The 25,867-nt window shown below is 35.3% G+C and overlaps 1 protein-coding gene across 1 annotated transcript; it reads left to right on the forward strand.

The window, feature by feature from the left end:
- Positions 1-132: 132 nt before the first annotated feature.
- mus304 (mutagen-sensitive 304) lies at positions 133-25,704 on the forward strand. Its single transcript, XM_071593855.1, has 14 exons — positions 133-237; positions 380-1,085; positions 4,809-4,975; positions 7,386-7,513; positions 7,884-8,077; positions 10,501-10,897; positions 12,586-13,024; positions 13,128-13,216; positions 15,368-15,504; positions 17,887-17,940; positions 18,073-18,149; positions 19,654-20,203; positions 21,880-22,236; positions 24,905-25,704. The coding sequence occupies exons 2-14, from the start codon at positions 386-388 to the stop codon at positions 25,054-25,056; spliced, it is 3,441 nt and encodes a 1,146-aa protein (XP_071449956.1). The 5' UTR covers positions 133-237; positions 380-385; the 3' UTR covers positions 25,057-25,704.
- Positions 25,705-25,867: the final 163 nt, after the last annotated feature.

Here is a 25,867-nt window from a genome sequence, read left to right on the forward strand (position 1 = left end):
CATATCATTGGTAGGTTTATAATGACGTCAGATAAATTTGTATGAAAAAGTTACGCCCAAGATAAAAAAAAGAAGGGAGAGAGTGAGGTATGACAATAAAATAAAACAGCATCGCCTAACGCGAAGGTTAGATGATTGTTTGTATCTTGCCGCGAACAACTAAAATGGGAAGTCCCCACTGTCTTCCAAATTTGCCTTGATCAATATATGTTGATCTATTAAATTAATATTACAGAGGTATGTGATATCAGTAATTACGTGAGTATGTTTATTTTCTTAACCAGATTTAATTAATATCGTGGCTTATGTGTGGGCTTAGTATGTAAACAATCCATGGAGGAGACGAGGCAATCTATTTAACTAATTTCTTTTCTTAAAGGCGACCATGGCCAATCAGAAGAAAAGATTTGAATTTGAGAACACCTTTGGAAGCAGCAGTCGATCCCCAAAGAGACCTAAGTTAGAAGTAATTCAAAAACCATCCACAAGTGGTTCAAGAAACGAAAGTTTCGAAAATGTGGATGAAAATGATGACCTTTGGGGTGACGAGCTTGAGAGTGATGTTGTACAAGAAGTCATACAATTGGAAAGTCAGGCTTTTCCACTAATGCCCCCGGTTCCTAAATGTGAACCTACATTAAAATCCTCGGCCAGTATATTCAAACCGAAAACTGCTACCGCTTTCACGAAAAGAGTTACTGGAGGGCAGAAAGGTTTTGTATGCCATGATGCTTTCCGAGATAGTGGTAGCAGTATTAAAGAAACTAAATTTCCCGAGCGCCGGATGCATGATCTTCAAGTAAATGTTACTGGTGAGATCAAGCCTTTGGCAGTGGAAAATGTCAAGAGTCATGCGGTTGGAAGGGGATGTTCTCGCTCCAATTCAATGCCCACTGTTGTTGGAGAAGGTAGAAGGTCCAAACCTTGGAGTGAAATCGAGAATCTGTCGAGAAAACTGGTTGATAACTCAACGTTAAAGACACAAGACCAATGTGATCCTCCAATACCTGTGGATAACTCAGAGGACTTCAAAGCTTTGCAGAAAGAAATAGAAAGATTAAAATCTGAAGCCTTCTCCAAAGCAGGTAAATAATTCGTGTTTTCGCTTCCCTGACTCTGGGCACCGCCTTTGTTTACTTAACTGTTGCCATGTGTATAATATTAGACTTTATATTTACTTAATGAACATACTTCTTCAAAAATATTGGCATTGCAGTTATTCTCAGCCATTTTAGCAACAAAAACAGGGAATTAAATACCTGAAGGCGAACACATGGTAGTTTTTATCATTATACTAATAATGTGCACGCATTTAAACGTGCCCTTCCCTCCAGATCACGTTTCAAGGACCCAGGTTTACATGACGATATGTTTTGTAGTTGTAAAAAGGGTAATAAGATTGATCAGGTACTGCGTCATGAAGAATGGTTGGGGAAAGAAATTTAAAAAAACAGATAACCAGAGAGGGAAGGACATCAAAAATTTCTTAGATTTCGATGGCCAATGTAGCTTCACACACACATACATATATATATATATACACAGTATATATACATATATATATATATATACATATATATATATATATATCATATACATATATATATATATATATATATATATATATATATATATATATATATACATATATACATATATATATATATACATACATATATATATACAGTATATATACATATATATATATATATATATCAAAAGGGAAGAAAGGAAACTATATTACAGTACAACTGGAAATTTTACGACATCTGGAAATAATTCTCTCCACATTAATGATATTAACTATGCACATTGGAATTCTAGTGATGATTATCGATAGCGCATAGTAATCGTATTTCTTTTGCTTAAACAAAGCCCTCCTTAATGTTATTATTTTCAACTCTAATCTGAAATCCAGCTCTCTTTTCTGCAGATCTCCCTTAAAACAAGTTGTAATTTCAGTCTCCATTGGCCTCTGGTTTTTCACTGAACTGTTCAGCAAAATGTTACGAGCCAAATACATAACTGATTTCCCAGATACTTAGTTATTATCCCTCTCTCTACTCATTTACCTCTGTGATTCCGTCCCAGGCTATAAACTTTATAGCTTATAGGTGATGGAATTGGACAACCCTGTCTAAAATGCACACAGTACTGATTGCTAAAACTGGAAAACATCTTATTACAAATAAAGGAATTTACCTTCTTTCCCTTAATGTACAGTGCATCTCAAGTTTAGAGTGTATGCTACCCTCACCACTCAAAAACAAAACCTTCAAGTGGACTCTTTTGGTGGAATTTTCTTTTGTCTTATATACTTTTTGTTATTTTATGGCTGTGCAGTAATTTTATTCTGTTTGCTTTGCCGCCGGAAGTGGTTGCAAGCATTGCTGAGCACAATCCGTGCTACATGCCTGTCGTATTCCTGCTGCTTGCTCACTTGTCTAACATTCTCCCCTCTATCATAGTCTTCAACAGTCCATCGCCAATCAAAATACCTTGAATCCATCTTCCCTACCTCCTTTGGATTTCCCCCAACAATCCTCTCCCCTCCCCCACCTTGACTAACACTTCCTCGTTTGTTTTCTTTTCTGCACCATACAAAACCACGCTCCATATCAAAGTTTTGGCAAGTCTTTTCTTAACATCCTTACTCAATATTCCTATCATCAATACCTTCTTCCTTGTGGAAGTTTCTTTTTTTTGATGCGATTCTTCTCCTTATGTACCTACTACTTTGACCATTTTGGTCCAAAACAATACTGAGATAGGTAAACTCTTCCACCTGGTCTAGTTTTACCTTCCTATTTTAATATTTTACATAATCTATACATATCTATTTCTTGAAAACCACGTAATCTTTGTTTTATTTACACTTACCTGTATTGTCATCCCTTACCTATTTCCCTGACTTTCCGATGCTTACTGCAGTGCTTGCAACCCTTTGGCTGACTAGAATAATAGAGCTTGATCATCCGTTGATTTACCTGAATTAATGAATTCCACACAAATTTTCAATCCCATCTCCAGTTCTCATACCTCTTTAACACTTTCCACCTAATATATGTTAAACAGTACTGGCAATAATGAACACCCCCCTGCCTTTCCCCACTTCCTAGCTCTGACCATCTTAACTCTCTCTCTCTGCCACTTGCACCTGTGCAGTCTGAGAAATGCACAGTTTATGAAAGATTCTCCTATCCATTCAATTTACTCCTATTTTCTGTAATAGATTCTGAAACTCATGAAACTCTTGCAAAGCAAAATAACAGTAGGAACACAGAAGAAGACTGAACTAGTTAGAATAGGAATGTTAGGGAAATGTTAAGGACTGCAAAATTAGAGCATGTAAAAATTTTAGATGGCTAATAAATAACAATCTTTAAATCGTATTTATTTTTGCATTAGTATAGCATAACTTCCATTGCCATTTATTGTATTATGCCCCTGACCTTCTTAATCTCGTAAATCAATTTCACACTTATTAAAAACAAGTTAAATTAAGTTCACTCTTTAAATCAAATGGCTGTCTCTTAACTGATTCAACAAATTTGATTTTTGGGCATTCATATCGCTAAATACATGCCCTTGGAACCATATATTTATACCATTTGTACAAAATTTGCCTCCAGATGCTATCTGCTGCTATCCACATTGAAGTCATATTTTACCAATCATTAATGTAGAGACAGCAAAGGTATATAATGCCTCCATTTATTATGAATTCAAGTGCAGTATGATTGCCAGGTATACTTACAATGTTCATTTATGGTTTTCATACTTCAAAAATGAGTAAAGTGTAACAATCGGTAACTACCAAATTTTCTGCACCCTTTCTTCATTACTCTCAGCAAATTTGAGTCCGTTAGACGACCACATCCTCCACCCCTTCCATACGATTACCCCTCCTCCGCAATTGTCTCATTATCTGACCACCCCTCATTGACCATCACCTCCTCACCCACATTTTACACATTCCAGATTTCTTGTTGCCCACCCCTCCCTCAGAATGACTACGATTTGACCTTCTCTTGGTCACTGGTTCCAATGAAATTCCATTTGAGCTCCAATTTACCCCTACCTATGTCACTGTGTATATGTATATTCAACACATGTATCTTATTACAAATTTGTACACGATGATGCCATCTCGCGGTGAAATTCATTGAAAAGTACATTCTCTCTCTCATTTGATGGCCATGATACCAGATGTGCTCCAAAACCCCTATATACTCTGGTGTGTTTTTTCTAACTGATCACCAATGTACATTGTCATTATTGGTAATCCACAGGTTATAGTGGGTTTTGCATGGACACAAGTCAAATGGTTTTGCAGCAATTCCCTTACCTCTCCTAGCAAAACCACACTGACTTCCAACACTACAATACATAACTAAGACCTCCTGAAATTAGTGTGATTAAATCTTTTTCTGTGCTTAAAAACCAAAATAAGTATATACTAGATCAAAAAATTATTTATTTCGTCTGAATTTTTTTATAAATATACTAATAAATTGGCGTCACAAAAGTCATAGTGAAGTATAATTTACATATATTATTGTGTGCATTCAATGATAAAGTATATTTAATTTTTATGTGTGCTTTATGGCATCTTATCATGGTATCTGTTGATAATGATGTTGTCTACTATGCGACGGTACTTGTCCTAGGATATGGTTTATATGCATTGTAAAAAAGTAATTACTGATTTAAGAAAGATTTTGGTTGGGTTAATAGTGAAGTGAAAGGGAATATATTTGCCATTGGTTATCAGATATTAATTTTTAAAGTCTTCTTAATTTTGCTAGGGGAAGCTGCACTTTTAAGGCAGAAAGTTAAAGAAGCAGCTTTAGATCTGGAGAGAGAAAAAAGTTATCGTGCAACATTGTTGGAAAAGACAAATCAAAAGCATCAACAGGAGGTTTTGGCATTAAATCGAGAGCTCGAAGCTGCTAAAACACAATTACAATTCAAGGTGAGTTTCGCAAGAGAACTAAACAGTCCAACTTTATATGGAGAATAGAATATCAAAAATTTGTAACCCAATTCCTAAATTAAACTGATTTTGCTGATACTTAGATTTGTGAATCTTGCATATCAGTTTTGTTTGCTGAATTATGTATGACTTTATTACTCTAGTGTTTATTAAATATACTGTCTAGTATACATGTATTACCTCATTGTTATGTTAACTGGATTTTTTGCTGTTATTACACCAAAGGCAGATTTAAGAAAGACATGACTTATTAGCACTTGTTCATTTTTAAGTGAGCTATTTTGAGGAGTTTTGTTTTTCAATCTAAAAAAACTTTAATTTTGGGATAAATTACCAAAAGATGACAAAAATGTCATGCCTTTCTGGTTTTTGTAATATGAATACTATAATTTTGGCAGATGCAATTTATTTATATTAAAACATAGACACAATAGGTAGTACTTTTCCACGGATGTTTATTTGTATGATTTTTTTCACTGTGTTAAGGCATCATATGTTGCTAGGCCTAAACATTTCATTTGAGTGTACTATATGCACATAAATTATGGGTGGGGTTTTAATTGTGTACAAAGTCTGTCAAAAAAGGAACCAGCCTTGAATTTTCCAGTGCACAGCAGTATTGCTTGGGCAGCGCCACTTTGCACAGTGGAAGGAGACACCTTAAGGTGCATGCTTGATTTTTTTATTTACCTTCGAGTGATCCAGTCGCTGCCTGCTGATCACCAAGTGAGGTGCTGTCATATATGTTCATCACTTTTTGATTTCTTTTAACATGACTGAATGAGTTGAGTAAAGAAATTTCAAATCATCAAATTTTTTCATAAGCTTGGTCATTTAAAAGGGAAACAATTTGTTAGATTCAGCTAGTATTTGAAGATGATGCTATGGGGGCAACGCAAATTTATCGGTTCAACTGATTCAAAAATGGCCATGCATCAGTTACGAATTACCAGCGTTCTAGAAGATCACAAACTGCTTAGATTGCAGGTTTTGTTGAAAGGGTTGTAAATTAGGCAATGGGAGATCATCGTTTGATTATTTAAGAGATTATCAAAGAGGTTGGGATGAGTAAAGATTCCATTTGTGCAATTTTGTTTGCATGTTTTGGACATGCGCAGAGTGGCTGCAAATGTATCCCTGAGTTGCTGTCAGCGGATCAGAATGGACTCCATCTTGAGGCCGAATAGAACGTGCTGGAAACTACCAGCTCTGATCCTGAGTTTATGAATGCTCTTATAACTGGAGATGAGTCATGGGTTTATTGGTATGACCCATAAACAAAAGCACAGTAGTTGCAATGAAAGCATCCCGAGTCTACCAGTCTGAAAAAAGCACAAGAGGTGTAAAGCAAAATCAAAGCGATGCTATGGTCTCTTCAATATCTGTGGAATTTTGAATCACGAAAATGCATCAGAAGGGCATACAGTGACAAAAGAGTACTATCAACAAGTTCTCTGTCGACTCCGTTATGCGATTCAGTGCAAAAGATCAGATCTTTGGATGGCATAAAACTGGCAATTGCATCATGGCATTGTTCCAGCTCATTCATTTTACCTAATGCAGGTCATTTGGTGAAAAATGGAGTTCCAGCCATTCACCTAACTCGCTACTCTCCAGATGGGCTCCTTGCAACTTCTGGTTGTTTCTGAATTTGAAAACGCCATTGAAAGGATCCTGTTTGGAGTATAGGGAAGAGATAATGCAAACGGCAAAAAAGCAGTGACAGAGATGAACACCTTTCCAAAAGAAACCTTTCAGAAGTGTTTTCGAGTAGAAGGATCGGTGGGATGTCTGGGAGCAAAAGGGGCCTACTTTGAAAGAGTTAAGGGTCCCAATTCCATCATACAAGTAATTATTTTTCCCTGCCAAAGGTCTGTGAATTGTCACGACAACACGAGTCGAAGTGAGAATTCACTTCGACTTGTGTTGTGACGATTCACCTTCAGTACGCTGAAGAGGGCTACTTTGTGGCCGAAATATGCATATTCGTATTCACCTTTCTTATCCCTTTCATTTTTACCTTTTACCCCATCCTTGACCTGTGGCGTCAGCCAACTAATCTCATTTGTACTTCGTTTAGAAAGGTAAACTGTTTATGGCTATTGTAGTTTTTCATTTATTCAACTCTCAAATCTGTTATATATTCTGCTTGATCTGTCATTTCTTTAAAAACTTATTTCATTTACAACCTGCCATGTTCATCTTTTAATGCACATTTCTAATATCAGATCAGAGGAAAATAAGAGCTTATCCAAAGAAAATCATGGAATATTTTGCTGTCAGTTAAGTGAAACCCATCGACTTTTGAATTTGTGCCATTGCCCTAATCAATGGGCAGATAGATTGTTGTCTTTTGGATAAAATTTTGTGTATGTTTTTCTTGGAATAGGAGCATGATGTTGACAAGGCCATTGAAAAATGCAAACTCTTGGAAGCAGGAAACTTAAAAGTGAAACCAATGGAACTTAAGCTGCATACAACTCTGAGGCCCAGTAATACCAGTGACTTTCCAAATAGGTAATTTACTTATTTTCTTCTGATTAACTTATGTTGAGGTACTTTGACTTGGTGCAAATTATATAGTTAGCACATAGTTTTATTACATAAAGTAATTTTTGCTCTTGATTATTGAAAAACAAGTATTCTGTTTCACATGCAATGTTTCACAGCCATATGTCTACACTGATTTCTTTTATTAATTCCTTGATATTTCTTTCTAATGACTGTCCTTCCGTATTCCTCTTCATCATCATTCCATGAATCATGTTCAATCAACTTTGTCTCCTTTTAATGTGAATAAATTTATTGTTTCATAAATCCATACCATTGAATCACATTGTTCTTAGATTTTTGATTACCAGACTTTCAAGCTTTATATTTTTTCCAGATCAACATTTGAAGACAGCACTCCAAAGAAGAGGGCTCATTCAGACTTTGAATTGAAAAGCAAGCAAAATGCTCCAAAAGCACCTGAAGCAACCACAAGTAAAGTTGTAGTTACCGAAACTGGGGTCCAAACTGAAGATAAATCAATATTGATTCAGGAATCCCTGCCAAATATGTTCAGTCGACTCTCTGAAGGTATTGAAATTCTTTCAGAATTATTTCTTACCTAGTTAGTAGGAATGAGGGAAGACTAACATGGCAGATTATATTGGAATCTACCAAGTTAGTCTTCCTTCATTTATGCCTAATATGAAAGACTTCCGCCAAGTAATGATGTGGTTTAAGGGCTTGTACATTCTGTTGTCTCCTTAGGCTGTGCTGGTGGGACCAATCCTAATTGCTCTTGTTAAGGTTAAATATAAAGCATAAGATAAAAGTTAGTCCTGATAGTATCCATTTTTCAGTGATGTGGCTGCAAAGGCATCTGATCCCAGTGGGGTGGTAATTTGAGTGATGGTGTCATGTTACATACTCTTGATGAAGGCAACAGAAATCACCCTAATTATTATCCTGTGTAATAATGATGGATATAGACCTGAGTATGAGTCCAGGCAGCTATGGGATATGGCCCACTGGGCTGTGTATCATACCCGGCAGCGCGAGAGGCAAGGTTTCCATGGCTCTCGTCACACAAAATCCTTACAATGCAGAGTTGCCAGCAACAGCAGAAAAAATATGCAAAAGAAGACCTAACAAGTGAACTCAGGATGTTAGGATGATGCTCAGGACTAGGAAATTAGACAATATATGGGGAGAGATAAGGAGAGGAAATAAAGATAATTTAGGATGTGTGTGAGGTGAGATGCAAGAATAGCAGGAGTTATTGGAGCAATATTTATTGGATAATAAACAGGGGATGGGAAGAGAGTCAGTGTAAGTTGGTAATGATATTGAACAACAAGGTGGGAAGAAGCATGCATGGTAAACATACTGCAAGCAACTGATAAAATATTATTAATAGAAGTAAAATTTGAACTATAGAACTTGGTTATTGTTCTGGTCTACATGTCTTTGTGCAATCATATGGGGGAAGAAGTCGATAGGGTCGTAGGGATAATGTATGATCAATTAGAGGAAATAATTGTCGGTGTTCCTGGAAGGGAACTTTTAGTAGTGATGATGGATTGAAACGCAACAGTATGTGAAGGTTGAGTAGGTAGTGGAATATGGGTTAAAAGTAAGGAATGACCAGAAAGCAATGGGAGTTTAGCAAGAAACAGGGTTTAATCATAAGAAACACTTTGTTTTACACCAAATTAGGTGTGAATACCCGTGGAAAATGAGTGTGGGTCCAGAGAGATATGTTAGACGATGTAATGGTTAGCATTTAGACATAGCTGAAAGAACAGATTTAGGGATAGAATTATTTATTCACAGTTTCCCAGGACTGGGTATGGATTTAGATCATAATTTAGTACTAATGAAGTGTGGTGACTGATTCAAAAACATAGAACAGGGAAGACAGTTTAGGAAATGAAAAGTAGAGGATAAAACTGGAATGACAAGATATGAGTATCAGATGCCTTTAGAGGAAATTGTGAGTGAGGACAAATATTTAGTCAATATAGTGGAAAAATGGGAACGTATAAAAAAAGCATATCAAAAGCATGAATGAAACTATGGGAACAGTAAATGGGAAAAGGATAAGGAAACCATGTATTATGGATGAGGTGATTAGGAAGGTAAACAAGAGAAGGAAATGGGAGAATGTGAATACAGAGTTAGGTTGAAGGATTTATGAGACAAGAGGGTAAAACAGGGAGGGCAAATGAAATGGGATGTAGAAACATTGGATTAAGCATAAATTAAGGAGTACCAGAAGACTAGAAAAATTTATGAGTGAAGACAGGGAGACAGGTGTCATAAAATAAAAATGGGAGCACCTCAGAAAAAGGATATTGAGAGCAGCATGAAAAGCTATTATAACTATAATTAGGTAGTCTGCAATTTTAGGTAAGTTTTGGATGGAAATAGACTGGACAACGATACAGTCCCTTGTCTCCGAACAAAAAAACATGAAATCTGAAACCACATTAAGCCCCTCTTCATCTGCTTACTTCCTTTCTTCCTTCATTTCATCAAACCGGCCTAATCTACCTCTACCCCATCCTCGGTTCTTTGGCATAACTTCCTCCTCTCTATCACAGTCTTCAACATCCCATCACCAAACAAAACACTCCATATCGATCCTTCCTGTCTCCTTTAGATTTCTGCCCACAATCTTTTGTTCTCCCCTCACACCATGCCTTGCACATCCTCTTGTTTTTCTCTCTGTCCTTTTACCTTCTCCATCCTTCTCCACACCCAAAATATTGATAGTACTAAACTGTTTTAATGCGCCTTAATTTTGTGCATGAATTTTAAAGATGCATTATGTTTTCTTAACAAATTTCCTTTGCTTCTTAGTTTACTTTAACTTTACTTTTATCATCAGAAGTTTTAAATCAATAGCAATGAAATGGTTAATCAATAAGTTAATATGAGTTGGGAATCCTGGCCAGATATCAGGATGATGTTTTATCATGAGAGCTTACATCATCATTATTAATATGTTTCAGGAGAAATGTTGAGCCAGCTTATTGTTCCAGTTTGGTTTGAAATGGATTCTAATGCCACAGAAGAGCATTTTGAAAATAAGCGGGAAGGTATTGAAGCTATCACAGAGCTTTTGAAAATGACCGTTTTTCAAGGGCAGCCCCTGGAAAGATTAGCTGACTGGTGCTGGAAGCGTATGCTTGAATTTCTCTTTTTATTGCAAAACAAGAGTGTGGGTGACAGCAAATCCCACCAGATTCAGAAGGAGAGCAGGAGGCAGTATGAGGAGTGGTGCTTGGATAGAAGGATACCTTTGCCACCCCAGGAACAGTCACAGGATGATGGTTTCATAGAAGATTGGTTCTGCGACTTGGCTGAGAATTCTTTTATGGATGAATTGCAGTGTCTCATGTCATATAGGTATGCTTGAGAATATAATAATAAATAATAATACTTCATTTTTCAGAGCAGTCAGGGAATTGCTAACATAGTACTTGTTGCATTAAGAATGCTCTATACAAGATGTTAGTGTTTCAAGAATGGTGATAATATAAAGAAATGACAATACATTGAATAATCTTTATTACAGTCTTTCTGTATAAAAATCAGTGTTCAAGATATTCTTTGATTAATTATAAGGCTAAGTATCAAAGATAATTCTTGACTTATGTATTAAATTCATTTTGGTTTTTTAAGCTTTTTATTGATAGGGGAAGTGCATTATATAATCTGCTTGAGCAATACTGTGGTCTCATCTGGTATAATAATAATAGTAATAGTTTTTATTTGCCAGAGGATCTGGGTGCATACATGTTCCAAGATATACGGCACGTCAATGATCATGACATAACATGATATACATACAAAACATAGTTACATGCTCAAATTCATCAATGGAGTAGAATAAATGTAACATGAAAAACTTCCTCCCTTTAAATTTAAAAGTGAACATTTTCTCAATACTCTTGATAACCTGAGGAAGGTTATTACACAATGTGAGTCCAATTATTATACAATGTTCTGGGGGGAAAATATATCTGGGTATAGTTTTTACTGTATGGGTATTTACATAAATATGACTTACTCTTAGTTGCTTATGTATGAATGATACAATTTTTTGGTGCTTATGCATATTTTATTACTCAAAGACTACAGATATACAGTAGTAGACTGAAAGGTTCTCGGAATCACCACCAGACATCAGTGCTGGCACAACAAGTTTCTCATGTAGTAATTGGTAATCTTTCATGAGTAAAAATGTATCCCATCAGCACTCTGGGAAGAGATCTGTGGCTTAGACACCTTTCTATTGTTGTTCCCATGTTCTATTTATTTATACATGCAAGTAAATGAAGCTCACCTCCTTTTTTGAATAGCTGCTCATAAGAAATACTTTATTGAATACATTTTAGACATATCTTCCAAACTAGTCTTCTAAGAAGACCAAAATTTTTGGCTGGTTTCTTTTATAGTCATCAGGTTTAGGAGTTCAGGAAAATCCTGGCATGGAATCTTCTTCTACTTTGGTTTCATTGCAGAAACAGGTTTGCAGCTGTAATCCTCTCATGTCCTGAGGTAGGCTTTCAAGCTCAGTGTATAATTAGCAGTCAACCAGCTTTTCTGCTCATTGTTTGGGGTAGTCCAGCTTAAATTGGCACCTATGAGGGTTTTCCCAGAAGTACCCAACCTAACTAAGAGAAAACAAAAACTTAGGAAAAAAATGTAATAATTTTTCAACATAATTTCCTTTCAATTCTAAACACTTCTCCCAGCGATGATAAAGGGGAGAATGTGGAGTGAGAAAGAAGAAAATAATAGACTTTTTTTGCTGAGTGTTGCATGTTAAAAAATATGTAGAGCTAAAAAATAGGTGTATGTACAGCCACATGAAATTTGAAGGTTTCTTATTGTTATGTGAGTAATGTGGCTTTAGAAGTGTAGAAGTGATTAATTGCTGGGTCCATTAAACTGGGCTCAGTACATAGACTGGTAACTTAGTGCTAATCATAGTAATGTGAACTAGTTTTCCCTACTTCCTTTTTAATGTTATACTCATGATATTTAATTCTTATGCAAGTTAGTAAAAAATAATTTTTCTTTGATCTTAGGCCGTGGTGTCCAAGTGATTTGTTGCCTGAAATTAGAAGGGCATTAGCACTTATTGCTGTTTTGGTCAGAGTATCAAAAAATATGGCATTGGTGTTTTCATCTCACAATCAGAAGACTGAAGAGGAAGACAATATCTGTCACATATGTGGTACATCTATGCAGGTGAAATCTGAGTTGGTTCAAGCAGATGCAGTGGATGGACATGGTAGTGTGAGAAACTCAGCGGATTTGCGTTTTGAAGTAGGTGAATCACCGAGTAGTTTAAAGGATAATTCAAGTGCAAAAACACATGAGACAGAATTCAACCGTAAATGTTCCACTCCTAATAAAACTTGTGATAATAAGACAGAACAAGAAATAGATGGTGAGCCCAAGGATTTTTTAAAATATGACTTTCTTCTTGTTGTTCAGCAAATCTGTAAAGTGATTTCCGGAATGGTAAGGAATTTAATTTTACATTTAACCCTTTTGTTTCTATTTGATGGTGATGTATTTTTGTATAACTTTTTTTTCATTACTTCAATTTTATGATTTTCAACAGAGGGAGATAAGGATACTGGAAGGAACTCTGGCTGGTATATTAGCCTTCTTGTCGAGTCTTAGTGAAAATGTGGCACTTTCAAGGAGAGCGTAAGTTAACTTTTACTGCATGCCAAATAAGTTGTAAAAATTTTAAGAAAGCTCATTCATGATCCTCCTCCTATCCAGAAATCATTAAAAAATTCATTTTTGAAAAAGCACTCAATAGTTAATGGTAATAACTAGTTGACAATTGACATCATCAATGGATTCTCAAGTCAACAAAATGAAGATGCTGAAATTATAATTTTTCAACTTTTTTATTTGAAAAAAAATGTCCTCTCAATTTTTTGCTTGAGTTCTTCCTTCTTTCAAATATGAATATTCCATCCAGTTTATTTCAGGTGGTACTTGTATTATTTACATTTTTTTAAACTTTTTGATACCTATAACATGCTTCTATAACTTAAATACTATACTTTTGCCATTTTTTAGCATCCATTTGAATAGCTTATGATTGATGATCTATTGTAAAGGCTCAATACAAAGACAGTTGATAAGCAATCACTTTGCATCTATTATAAGACCCATAATGCTATATTAAATTTTGATTCTGTTTTACCTTTGAAAATTTGGAGATATCAAAAAAAAAACTATATCTCATCTATCAAGCTAATATTTGCTACAAAGGTTCCGAAATTCTCAAAAAATATGAATCAAAAATTGATAATTATTTAGCATCTTATCAACTAAAATACATTGTTTTTATACATGCTAAAAAGATCATTTTTAATATTGTGAATCCCTTGAATCACTGAATACACAGGAATGCTGTGTTTCAAGAACTTAGGCTAAAGGTTTCAGAAATAGTGTCTTAGAGGGATATTCAGGAATATGCTCAGGTTTTTGGTCATTATAATAAGGCCAATGAATAAAAAAAACATAATTAGGATGTTGTACGGTATCTGTGGTTATTACCAGTATCCAAAATAGTGAGGGTCGAGAATGCCACCCTTCTTAGCTTATCCTATCATTCATAAAACCCGTTAAACTCACCTAACTCAAATGAACACCATTTTCAAGTCCCTTATGAGGCTGTCTGAGCTCCTTAACATGGACATTTGCTGTATGATGAGGCATCGACTATCTTTGGGCTTGCAACCATGTAGATTTATGCTGTATGCTGACACCCCCTCTATGCCTAAAACAGCAACCTTTGTTTTTGTGAGAGACTTGAAAAAGTCATCCTCCGGGTAGTGAACAAATTAGGAAAGGTTATGGAGACTTAAATGAAAAAATGCTTAAAATCCTTTGTATGCGGGGGAAAATTACCCTTTACTTGGAGTCAGAGATGTGGTGAAAGACTCCTTTATGTTACAGCCATGCATGGATTTTTAAAGAAATTGAAAACTGTGAAATTCAGACAGGTGTACGGGTACAAATGAAATCTCTTATATTCTAGAGAAACTGTCTTTTGTCAGGGCCCACAGTTTCTTGAAATGGACAGCCAACTGGATTATGAGATGACCTGCTCTACTGTGTATATACTTTTGGAACTGATTGAAGTTGCCAGACAGTCAGCCTACATTACAAACTTGAAAACCCTGCTACCTCAATTTTATGATGTTTGTTTGCCTCATGGATTTAAGGGGTAGTCGTCAAATCATGTACATATTGTTTAGAGTAAGTTTCAACTCACATGCACACACAACAACAAACTCCTGATTTGACGAAATTGTAATGAATGTTTTCAGCATCATACTCTGTTCCTCATCATGATGCAAACAAAAACAGGAAATCATGTCCAAAGGCCAATTTTAGCAGTGTTTCTCCAATCTACCATATGTGTATCTATGAAAGTATATTCTCTCTGGTGAAGGCTTCAAAGTGTTCCACAGTTATCAACCCAAAGGTCAGTTTGGTGGGTTTAGGTAGAGCTCACCCAGTTCTAAGACCTGAGGTTTGCAAAATTCCAACAACAAGGCAGGGAGACTTTCCCTGAGTGTTTCCCTTTCCCTGTGCCACCTATTATTTCCCATGAAGATCTGGTGAATGAAAAATCATGCAGCCTATGCGAACCTGAGGGTTTCCATAGGCATCCCCAGTAATTGAGCCCAGGCCCTCCTGTCAGTAGCCTAACACTCAATGCACTGAGCTTCCATGTCCCCTCAAAGCATTCAAATTATTAAAAACTGTTTCCTTGTATTTTTAAGGCAGACATTTATTCATGCCATTATGATGAGAAAAAATATATATTTCCAGGGTACTGGTTATGTCTGCCGTGGTTAAGCATATCATCTTCATCAACCCACACCTCCGAGTGCTTCCACTTTTAATGAGGCTGTTATCTGTCACTGGAGAATACCCACTTATGTTACAAAAGTTATGCGTCAACTCAGGTTGGTTCTGTTTTATTTTAATGATAATTGATCTGCTGAGTTCAAGAGCTTTTAAATGGACAATTTTTTTATGTTAAGACTGGGCAATAATAAAAACTAATTCATTAATTCATTGGAAAGGATTATAAAAAAACACTTTAATTATAACACATTGCTTTGTTGATTGAAAGTTTTTTATTCCTTTGGTTATTTTTTCACTATTCAAAACATATTTATTCCTTCTTAACTACCCCTTTTTATTGAAACTGGGATTTTTCAAGAATTCAAAGGCATGAAGCGCTCCTAGGAATCAATTTTTTTAACTGGACCCTTTCCACTGAACTCTCTTCTTTTCTTCCCCCATGAGTGAGAATTCTCTGAAATATTTTTTTTTACCCATAGGTGGTGGAAGTAAAAATGAATACTGATTAATGACGTAATCTTTAGAATTAACTATTGTTTGTGTGTATATTTATGTAATGTGATATATATATATATATATATATATATATATATATATATATATATATATATATATATATATATATATATACAAATATATAAAAACACAGATGTAGATTTTTAGAATATAGAGACACAAAGAAAGGACACTCACAATTTGTTATTTTACGTTTCGACAGCACGGCTGTCGTCTTCAGAATGGCGTTCTCGGGGAAGAGCGGAGAGGATGTGCGGGGGAGAGGTGGGGGAAGGAGAGGTAAAGGGACCAATAGGAAATGAACAAGGGGGTGGGGGGGATATGTAGGCAGCCAATTGATGCATTCAGTGGGCTTGGTTCAGCCCGGGCGGTTTGAATGATTGGGCCACCCAGATATGCACCATCTCGCGGGTTCTCACCTCTATTATACTCGCAGATTTGGGAAGGATCCTTCCTTCCCAAATATCCTTCCCAAATCTGCGAGTATAATAGAGGTGAGAACCCGCGAGATGGCGCATATCTGGGTGGCCCAATCATTCAAACCGCCCGGGCTGAACCAAGCCCACTGAATGCATCAATTGGCTGCCTACATATCCCCCCCACCCCCTTGTTCATTTCCTATTGGTCCCTTTACCTCTCCTTCCCCCACCTCTCCCCCGCACATCCTCTCCGCTCTTCCCCGAGAACGCCATTCTGAAGACGACAGCCGTGCTGTCGAAACGTAAAATAACAAATTGTGAGTGTCCTTTCTTTGTGTCTCTATATTCTAAAAATCTACATCTGTGTTTTTATATATTTGTGTGTCGCCGAAGAGCGTTCCATTTCGAAGATATTTTATATATATATATATATATATATATATATATATATATATATATATATATATGTATATATATATGTAGGTCGCGGTAGTCCAGTGGGTAGAGCGTTGGACTGCTGACCGGAGGGTCCCGGGTTCGATTCCCGGCAAGGCACTCTGGGCACCTGCAGCTCCACCCAAGCTATGTGATTTTTTGGGTACCAGGTCATCCTGGGAAACCATAACCAGCACAAGGAAAGGAACTGGCCCCGCTACCCTGATGTGTGAATTTTCACATGCCGTATAGGGCTTAGTACTGGGTGATCTCTACCATCACCTACTAAACCGACCTTCGGGTTGATTACTGTGTTTATGGTTTATATATATATACACACACACATACATATGCTCATTCACATGGAAATAGATATAAGGAAAAGGGATAGGAACACATATAAAGGACGAACACAGTAGAGGTGGGGAAGGTGGAATCAGGTAAATCACAAGTGTAAAAATATTTCCTAGACCAGGACTTGAACTTCGGATGTTTCCACTTGCCAGGCGGATGCTCTGACCACTTGAGCTATCCTGGAAACATAATTTACATGCGATCTGTGATGCTTTGAAGCAACCGAGTGCCCCGATTCTTTGGCCAAGAGATGGCGTTAGGGAGCTGTTTCACCCACCAAAGGAGAAATAGACAACACACAAGAGGAAAAGATAGTAGTTTAGCAATCATGCAACATCATAAAGGATATGAACAGTGCGGTTTGTAGCACGCATAGCCAGAAGAAGAGAAGAGCCACAATGGCCTAATACACATTCAAACACAAAATCCCACCAAACGGCAAACAAAAATATTTTTACACTTTTGATTTTCCTGATTCCACCTTCCCCTTATCCTTATATCTATTTCCATGTGAATGAATATTTATATTACATATATATATATATACATATATAAAAATCCCATTCTACAAAATATATTTGCATTCGAGATCTGCTTGATTCCGCCTTCCCCACCTCTCCTGTATTCGTGCTTTATGTGTGTTCCTATCCCTTTTCCTTATATATGTTTCTATATAAATGAGTATATATATGTTATATGTTATAAATATAATGATAAACCACAAGTGAAATTCAATGCATTTTTAATATATTGCAGCTTGGGATACTTCTTACCAAGACAAGTTTGACAGTGTTTGGATGTTCAATGAAGGTAATGTTTTTTACTTTCATATCATATCTTTCTACCTTTGAATTTGACTCTCAATTGTTTGATTAATGAATAATTTCATTTATATTTTCCTTTTTCTTGAATAACATCTATAAAATTGAAATTCATTTCCAGGGGTATGCCCTCTCCAAATATTGATTACCATCCTGGGAAATGTGGTCGATGAAGATAATTTTGAAGGAGTCAATAGGGTAAAGCTAATATCCAGAGGTGTGAATTACATTGCCCTGAAGGTCTTTGATCTATAAGTAACATTGAAGTTATTAAAAATTTATGTAGATCTCCAGATTATTTTCACTTTGAACACATCTATGTCAGATGTGATTTAACTGTGTTGAACTTATAGACTGTCACATATAAATTATAGTTTAATATTTTCACCAAGCTTAAACATGCTCATTTTAGATTTCTCGTTGCAATATTATCTGCATCCAAGCAGTATATTCAATGAAAAAATGAAATGAAAGTGAATATAAATGAAAAAAATCCTTTTGCGAGGACTGTGCAAACAGTTATGTTTGCACAGTCATGTAATGGCAGATTTTTGTAAATTCATACGTGAAGATTCAAGCTCAATGGGTTAACACTCAGTGCTAAATTATATATTTACTCCAAACAGTCAGTACTACCTATTTTGTCTCTATTATATTTACTTATATATATATATATATATATATATATATATATATATATATACTCATATATATAGAAACATATATAAGGAAAAGGGATAGGAACACGTATAAAGGACGAACACATGTTCTTTTCCTGTATGATGTTGTATGAATTCTAACCTCTGTCCTTTCCTCTTGTGTATTGTCTATTTCTCCTTTGGTGGGTGAAACAGCCCCCTGACGCCATCTCTTGGCTAAAGAATCGGGGCGTTTGGCGACATATAAGACCCACGGATCTCAGGGTAAATTACATATCCTCGATAGCTCAAGTGGTTAAGAGCATCCGCCCGGCAAGTGGAAAGATCCGGTGTTCGAGTCCCGGTTGAGGAAATATTTTTACTCTTGTGATCCGTTCGATTCCGCCTTCCCCACCTCTATTGTGTTCGTCCTTTATACGTGTTCCTATCCCTTTTCCTTATATATGTTTCTATATATATGAGTATTTATTCGCCGTTTGGCGGGATTTCGTGTTTGAATGTGTGTATATATATATATATAATTTATTATTCAATTTAATGTTATATTTGGAATTATTATGAAGCTTATCACTCTTATGTGAAATAAAAATGTGTTTCTTGCTTCCGTGGTACCGGAAGAGGTGCGGGTGAGATATCGGATAAACTATGGAATTAATTGTTAAAAAAATTATTGTAATAACTATGGCAACAGGAGATGAGAGATTAAGCTACACAATGCAATTTAAACTAAGATTATTAGACTCTGCTAAAAAACATGGCAACTGGGCAGCAGCAAGACATTTTGGTCCGCTATCATTTCATCTATTTGGCTTTTCTGAAACAAAAATTAAAGCAAACTCTAACTTAAGTTGGTGCAGTGTTGTACTTTCACATGGACCTTTAAAATTTTTTTCTTGTGTGTGTCCTTATGAAATGAGGGTGCATCTCATATGCCACCAAATATGGTAATTGTATCAAATTCCATAGCAATCAAAGGGTAAATTGTTACTTTAGAGTATTGTGATGAAATGTTCCTGCATTTATTCTTTTCTTTGTTTAATTAGGAAAATTGGTACAAGTTCAGAACCAGGATTGCAATATTCTTTCTTCACTGGTTGGATGCTGCCCTAACACAACCAGGACACCAAGTTGATTGGCTTTGTTATGTTACAAATGATGAGGTAGAAGTTATTGAGAGAAAAAGTGATGCTGCTGTCCATAGCTGCAAGGAAAGTTCTGAATCTGTAGAGAAGGTTGTTGAATTAAAAAAGACAGTATCAAAACCAGGTGAAAGTAGAGTTGAGGCAGATGAAATAAAGCCATCAACAAGTGGATTGAGCCACAAGAAAAAGAGTGATGATAAAAGAGTGATTGTGGAGCAGGGAGAGAAGTTAGGTGATGATGAAAATGCTGATGAGGATACTGAAGAGAATGTACCATATAAGTCCCTGTCTAAGCTCTCTATTTCAAAATCAAGTTCTCGGGGATCAGGTAATGAAAACGTTGAAGAAAAACAGCCAAGCAAGAAATGTTGTTGCAGGAGATGGATCATAAACATTTTAGTCAATATCCTGTATGCAGTTTTGTGTGACTTCCAGAGTATCATAAGTCCTGGTATGTATACCAAATAAAATATTGGTTGTTACCTTTAATGATTAATTACTAATTTTCGTAATGAGTGATACAGTATGAAAAAAATACGAATATGATGGCACATCAGGGTTGAAATCAATATAATCCTTCATTTTAATGTTAATTTAAAGATATGATATTTATGTCCTTATCAGACAAGTGTACGTCTGATTCAGATTGTCTTACTAATCATCATTGTTATAGGTGGTCTACCTGTTAGAGTTGAATTTTGCATGCCCCTTGAAAAATATCATCATTTATTTAAAAGCATTTCTTCTCATAAGAAACTTTATTTTTCTTGACCATTGGAACCCTTTCCCTTGCTATGGCATTCTTGAGCTTTTTGCACTTTTAATTCACTTCAGTATTGCCCAAAATGCATATTCTTTTCCTCCTCCTTTGTCATACATGAGACATTCTCTGTCTATCTCAGTTCCATCATCTCCCCATATCATCTTCCTCCTATATTTTTCCTCATTCAAATTTTGATATAGTTGATAATTTTTCATGAGGCAATTCCATTTAGATTTTATGAAGTGTTTACATTAAAATACTTAGATCTTTTTTTGTCTGGTCCAAGTATTTTTTCTATAAATTCTAACTTAAAAAATCACTGCTTGCATATTATGGGCTGGGAAATATGGTAATTTCATTTTATTATAATTAATCTTCATCCCATGCATCATGCATCGATCCTCTCTTGTCTCACTTAGACCAAAAGCCCATAACTTGGCTTGTCTGACTGGCCAACTTATGCTTATTCATCTTAAATTTGAACTTTTATCTATTCCGAGGACTTACTGATTTTCACCTCAATTGCTTAATGCTCTTCCTTTAACTTTTTCCCAGTCCTTAAGTTAATAAACACTGGCGAAATGGAAGAAATGTATAACTTTCCTACTTATTACTGCCCATCCTTTTTCTTTATCTGCTACTCTTATTTGTACAGTCTGATTCATGCGGACGTTTCAAAAAATCTATTCAGCCTATTCCTGTATTTTGTATTGCTTTAATGGATTTTGCCCGTTACTCTAAAGCCTTCCTAAAACTAACAAAGTAAGCAGAGACATTCTGGATATGTTGGAAAATGCTTCACAAGTTACTCTTTCCTTTCTGAACCCGAACTAAACACTATCTGCTTAGTTGTTACCAATTTCTGCAGTCTTAAACTGATGATTCTTAGTCCTAAATTAGCTGCATGTGAAATTTAACTTATTTGTCCTATAGTTTTCTCTTCAGGATTTTACTTATCTTAATTAAGTCTTCCAGCTAAAATCCTACCTCTCAAATGCTTAGATATAGTTCAGAAATGCTCTTCCATATTTTTTTCTTGACCCTTGATTTGGTTTATGTTACGGACATATTCTCTCCCCCAGTGCCTTGCTTACATTCATTTTTCTGGTGCATATTCTTTCTTTTTTTACTTTCTCAAAATTCATCCATCACCTTGTTTAAGAATCTATTTTTCCCAACCTTAGAAATACCTCTATGACATCAGTTTGATTTCATCATTATGCTTCCTTTGCCATTTAAATATTGGAATCTAGATTGGTAGGCCAGTGTAAAAGAATTTATGCTTGTATAATATTTATTTACTCTTCAATTATGCGGAATAATCAATTTTAATAATTCTTGTGTTTTCTTTTTTCCCCGTGTAGAGTATGAGTACACTGTTATGGAGGAAGATGAAGTGGTGCACTACAATGCCTCCAAGACAATTATCTTAAATAAGAAGCTGGAACATGATCAATCGTTCTGCATAAGACTGGGTTTATTTATTTTAAGAGCACTCCATCGAAGGGATCATCCAGAATTGAATACACCAAGTGGAGAAGGTTTCCTATGGAATCACTACACTGTTAAAGGAAGTGTTCTCATTAATGGGCAAATTATGAGGAAAGATTATAGTCATAAAAATACTCATGGAGGCCCAGTTGGTGCTCGCTATGTGCTTTTCCTTTCAAAAATTGAAAAGGAATTGAAAGGAAAAATTAAGAATTTTTGCCCAGAAACAGGTAAATAACTTGAAATATATTCTTTCCACTGTGACCAGTGTTGTGTTTGAATGCTAATGATTCAATGCCATTACTAAGAACTTAAGATTAATAAAGGGGAAGAGATTAAATTAATGAGATTGCAAATAAGAGGAATATTCAAAAAGTATGGACCATTTTCTTATATCTAAATATGTGCTGATCTGAACAAAGTTGTACTTATGCAGCACCATCAGTTGATTGTATTCAAATTCACGATAGCGATTATAATTCTGAATTTCACTTTGCCTAAACTTGACCTAACTCCTGGATTTCTTTGATTTGAGTGCCATAAAACAGTTTTTCCATCTCATGGAGTATTTAATTGGAAAAAAGATCTTTTTAAAAATCGTGATGTTACCCGAACCAATCAGAAAGCATTAATTTCTGAAAAAATAAGTAAACTCAATTACAAAATTTTATGAATAATATAGTTATGTCGAGCTGAAGACGTCATTGGTGAAACACTAAAATCGTTACAGTGTATTTGCTGATTCTAAACTAATTCATTATTTAACCATGGAAAATTTTCCTTATGCAACTGCTACCTTTAAACCAAACATTTCTCAAAGTTTTTATCTAAAACTTATATGAATCTTATCCTGATCCTAAAATAACGTATAAATTTCAGCACCTGACTAATTTATAAATTTTTGGGAAATCATAATCAATTTAAAAAGTTTGTTTGAAATAGAAAATATGAGTAAATTAATTTTACAATTCTAATTAAGTCTAGATATGAAATAATAATTAAGATACCTGTTTTCATATACCAATCTCAATTTTATCTAGCTCCCACTTACCTAGACCTAAATCGGAAATAGCCTTTAGCTTTTCATTCATTGTTTAACTTCCATAGAAAATGCGCCCAGAGTTCTTACCTATATGTTGTTGTTTTAGATTGTAAATTTAGTTATTTTGACGTGGTTGAAGGACTTGTACATTCCAATGACTCCTGGAGCTAGGAGGAGGGAATTGATGACAGGAACATTGAGTAAGGATGTCAAGAAAAGGTTCATTAAAACTTAGATATGAGCACAGTTATGTATGGAGCAGAAACACAGTGATTAAAGCAGGTTGATGGGCATAGAGTTGAGGCTTTTGAAATTTGGGTGCGGAGAAGCATGGAAAAGATGAAGTGGGCAGAAAGGAAAGAAAACAATGAAGTGCTACATGTAGTGAGGGAGGAGAGAGGTTTGTTGGGAGAAATCCAAAGGTGGCAGGGAAGTTTTCATGCATTTTGATTAGTTATGGGATGTTGAAGACTGTGATAGAGGAGAGAATGTTAGGCAAACAAGGGAGGGGCAGGAATATGATAGGGATGTTGGATGGAATGAAGAGGGGAAGGAAGTATCCAGAGTTGAAGTGAAGCTTATTGTAGGATGGGATGTAAAATCGGCTCTTTAGGAGAGAAAAGGGAATTGTCACTGTACTGTTTGGTAGCTTGTGTTCATCCAAAACTTATCTTAGCTGGCAGTTTACCTACAATAATAATAGTCAGTTATCTTTCTAAAAATGCTTTATTATTCTTGCCTCCATTTATCTTCAGTATATTTTGTGTTAAAACATCCAGTGGCTCAAAAAAAGCATTAGTTTCATTATAATCAGATCTAGCTGTGAAACTGAAGTTGAGTAATTGATACTGTTCTTCATCTGAAACCAGAATTAAGGAGTAAATTTTTTGAGGTCTTGCTCCGTTTTGAAAGTCTAAAGTTGAAAGTTAATAGCAAAAGCTGCTAAAAATTAGCAAATTTTTTTAGTATTCAAGCACACATTTGAAATTAACTAAATTAATAAATAATTGGTAATTATGGCAGTTACAAACAAAATGTTGAAAATTACCATATTGTAAAACAGTGAGTTATCAACCTATAATTCCTCATTATATGCATAAAATTTTGTAAAATGTATGAAAATAGTTCAGATAGCAAATAAATCTTTGCACTTTGCGGTTCTTGATGGAGTACATTCCATATCACCAGTACATATCTCAGGTATTGGAATGATACAAGTGGACGGGCATTCTTAATAACTCTAAGGAAAAATAGGCATGTACTTTTTTATATTCTCTATTATACCATTTCTCTTCATCAAAGTAACTAAGGAAATAATGAAATATGGGTGCATCTTTTCTGATTAGGGCAAACATTTCTGTATCCTATGTCATATGCAACCCATACATTTAAATTGAACAGTGTGACTGTAGAGGAATGCAAAGTAAACTATTAATCCCACCACAAGAGCCACCGACCCAAGTATAGATTCAAATGTATTTAAATAAGAAAAATATGAACCATCTAATTTTAAATTCACCGTACTGAAAGGCACATTTTCCAATCACATCAAGTATTTACACTATATTTATTTGTTGTTGGATTTTTAGCGATGGACAACGCTATCTTTCCTAAGAATGCACCAGCGTAATTAATATTTTCATGGCTTCAGATAAGAGAAAGAGAAATTTTAAATGGGAAGCCTTGAGGTCAATCTCATTTTAAATAGTTTTTTACATTGAATTACTATACAGTAATGTAAAAAAGGTTAAATGGTGGAAATATTGGAGCAGTTGCAGAGTTTAGAATAGTGTTGATGAAGTCATACTTTATGGTATTGCTCTAATTTATGAAATTTGCTTTCTCCTGTTCTTAAGAGAAAGCTCTTCAAGAATTACTGGAAGTAGAAAATTTTGTGCAGTCACCTAGCGAAGATGATGATGATGAAGAGGAAGAAGAAGAAGGAGAAGAAGTATCAAATATGTGGGATGTTTTGAGAAGTATAGGGTATGATGAAGAAACCCAGTAATTAACTAAATTAGTTGTAGTATACAGGCTGTGAATATATATGACCCAATGGGTTTTATAGATTGTTTTTGAGTGATCTGAATTTCAAGTGATGTAAATGGTCTCTGTTTGCCCTGCAAGAAGTGGCCCTGCGTGGTATCCTATCTCTAGGTTGAAATGGAGTTGGAATATTTGATGTAAAGTTTAAAAGACACTGTAGGCCATTGAAGTTACTTGGTATGTAATCACATACAATCAACATTTTTGTCCATCATATGGAAAAGGTGCTATTTTTCAAGAAGATGAGCAACTGTGTATTCAGAAGTAATAGTTTTTATTTTTACCTTGCCAAGTGGACCACAAATGTATGTTATATAGTATGTTAAGGCCTGAAAGGAATTTCAGAAGGTGCTAACTGACAGTCCTGTGAAGTTAGTTTTATCCAGAAGTTACCAAACTTCCATTTAATCCCTTTCTTGGGAGATGGAGGGTAGCTCAAGCCACTGGAAGTATTGTCTTCCAGACTAATTGGACAGCCTATGGACAGCCTTACATATGTAAAGATTGTGAATTTTGTCCTTCAAGTCTTTGACAAGAACATGTTCCTTAGATTTTGCATTTCCTTTCTTTTTAGACTAGAGTCAATGTCACATTGTACATAATAGCTGAAAAATAGATTTACATCACAAAATTATGCAGTAATATTTTATTTCATGCAATAATCCCAGAAGTACTTCAGTGTATATATGTACCTTATACATCAAGGAAACAAATATCTAATGTTCAGAAAATAAATTATTAACTTACAAACTTGAAAGCCTAATAATATTTAC

Source organism: Hetaerina americana, unplaced genomic scaffold, assembly GCF_022747635.1.
Source record: "Hetaerina americana unplaced genomic scaffold, ioHetAmer1.1.p SCAF_6, whole genome shotgun sequence".
Lineage (NCBI taxonomy): Eukaryota > Metazoa > Arthropoda > Insecta > Odonata > Calopterygidae > Hetaerina > Hetaerina americana.

Coding starts and splice junctions, on each gene's coding strand:
- mus304 (XM_071593855.1), top strand. CDS start 386: ATGGCCAATCAGAAGAAAAGATTTGAATTTGAGAACACCTTTGGAAGC. Junction 4,976..7,385: donor AAACACAATTACAATTCAAG/GTGAGTTTCGCA, acceptor TTCTTGGAATAG/GAGCATGATGTTGACAAGGC. Junction 7,514..7,883: donor ACCAGTGACTTTCCAAATAG/GTAATTTACTTA, acceptor TATTTTTTCCAG/ATCAACATTTGAAGACAGCA.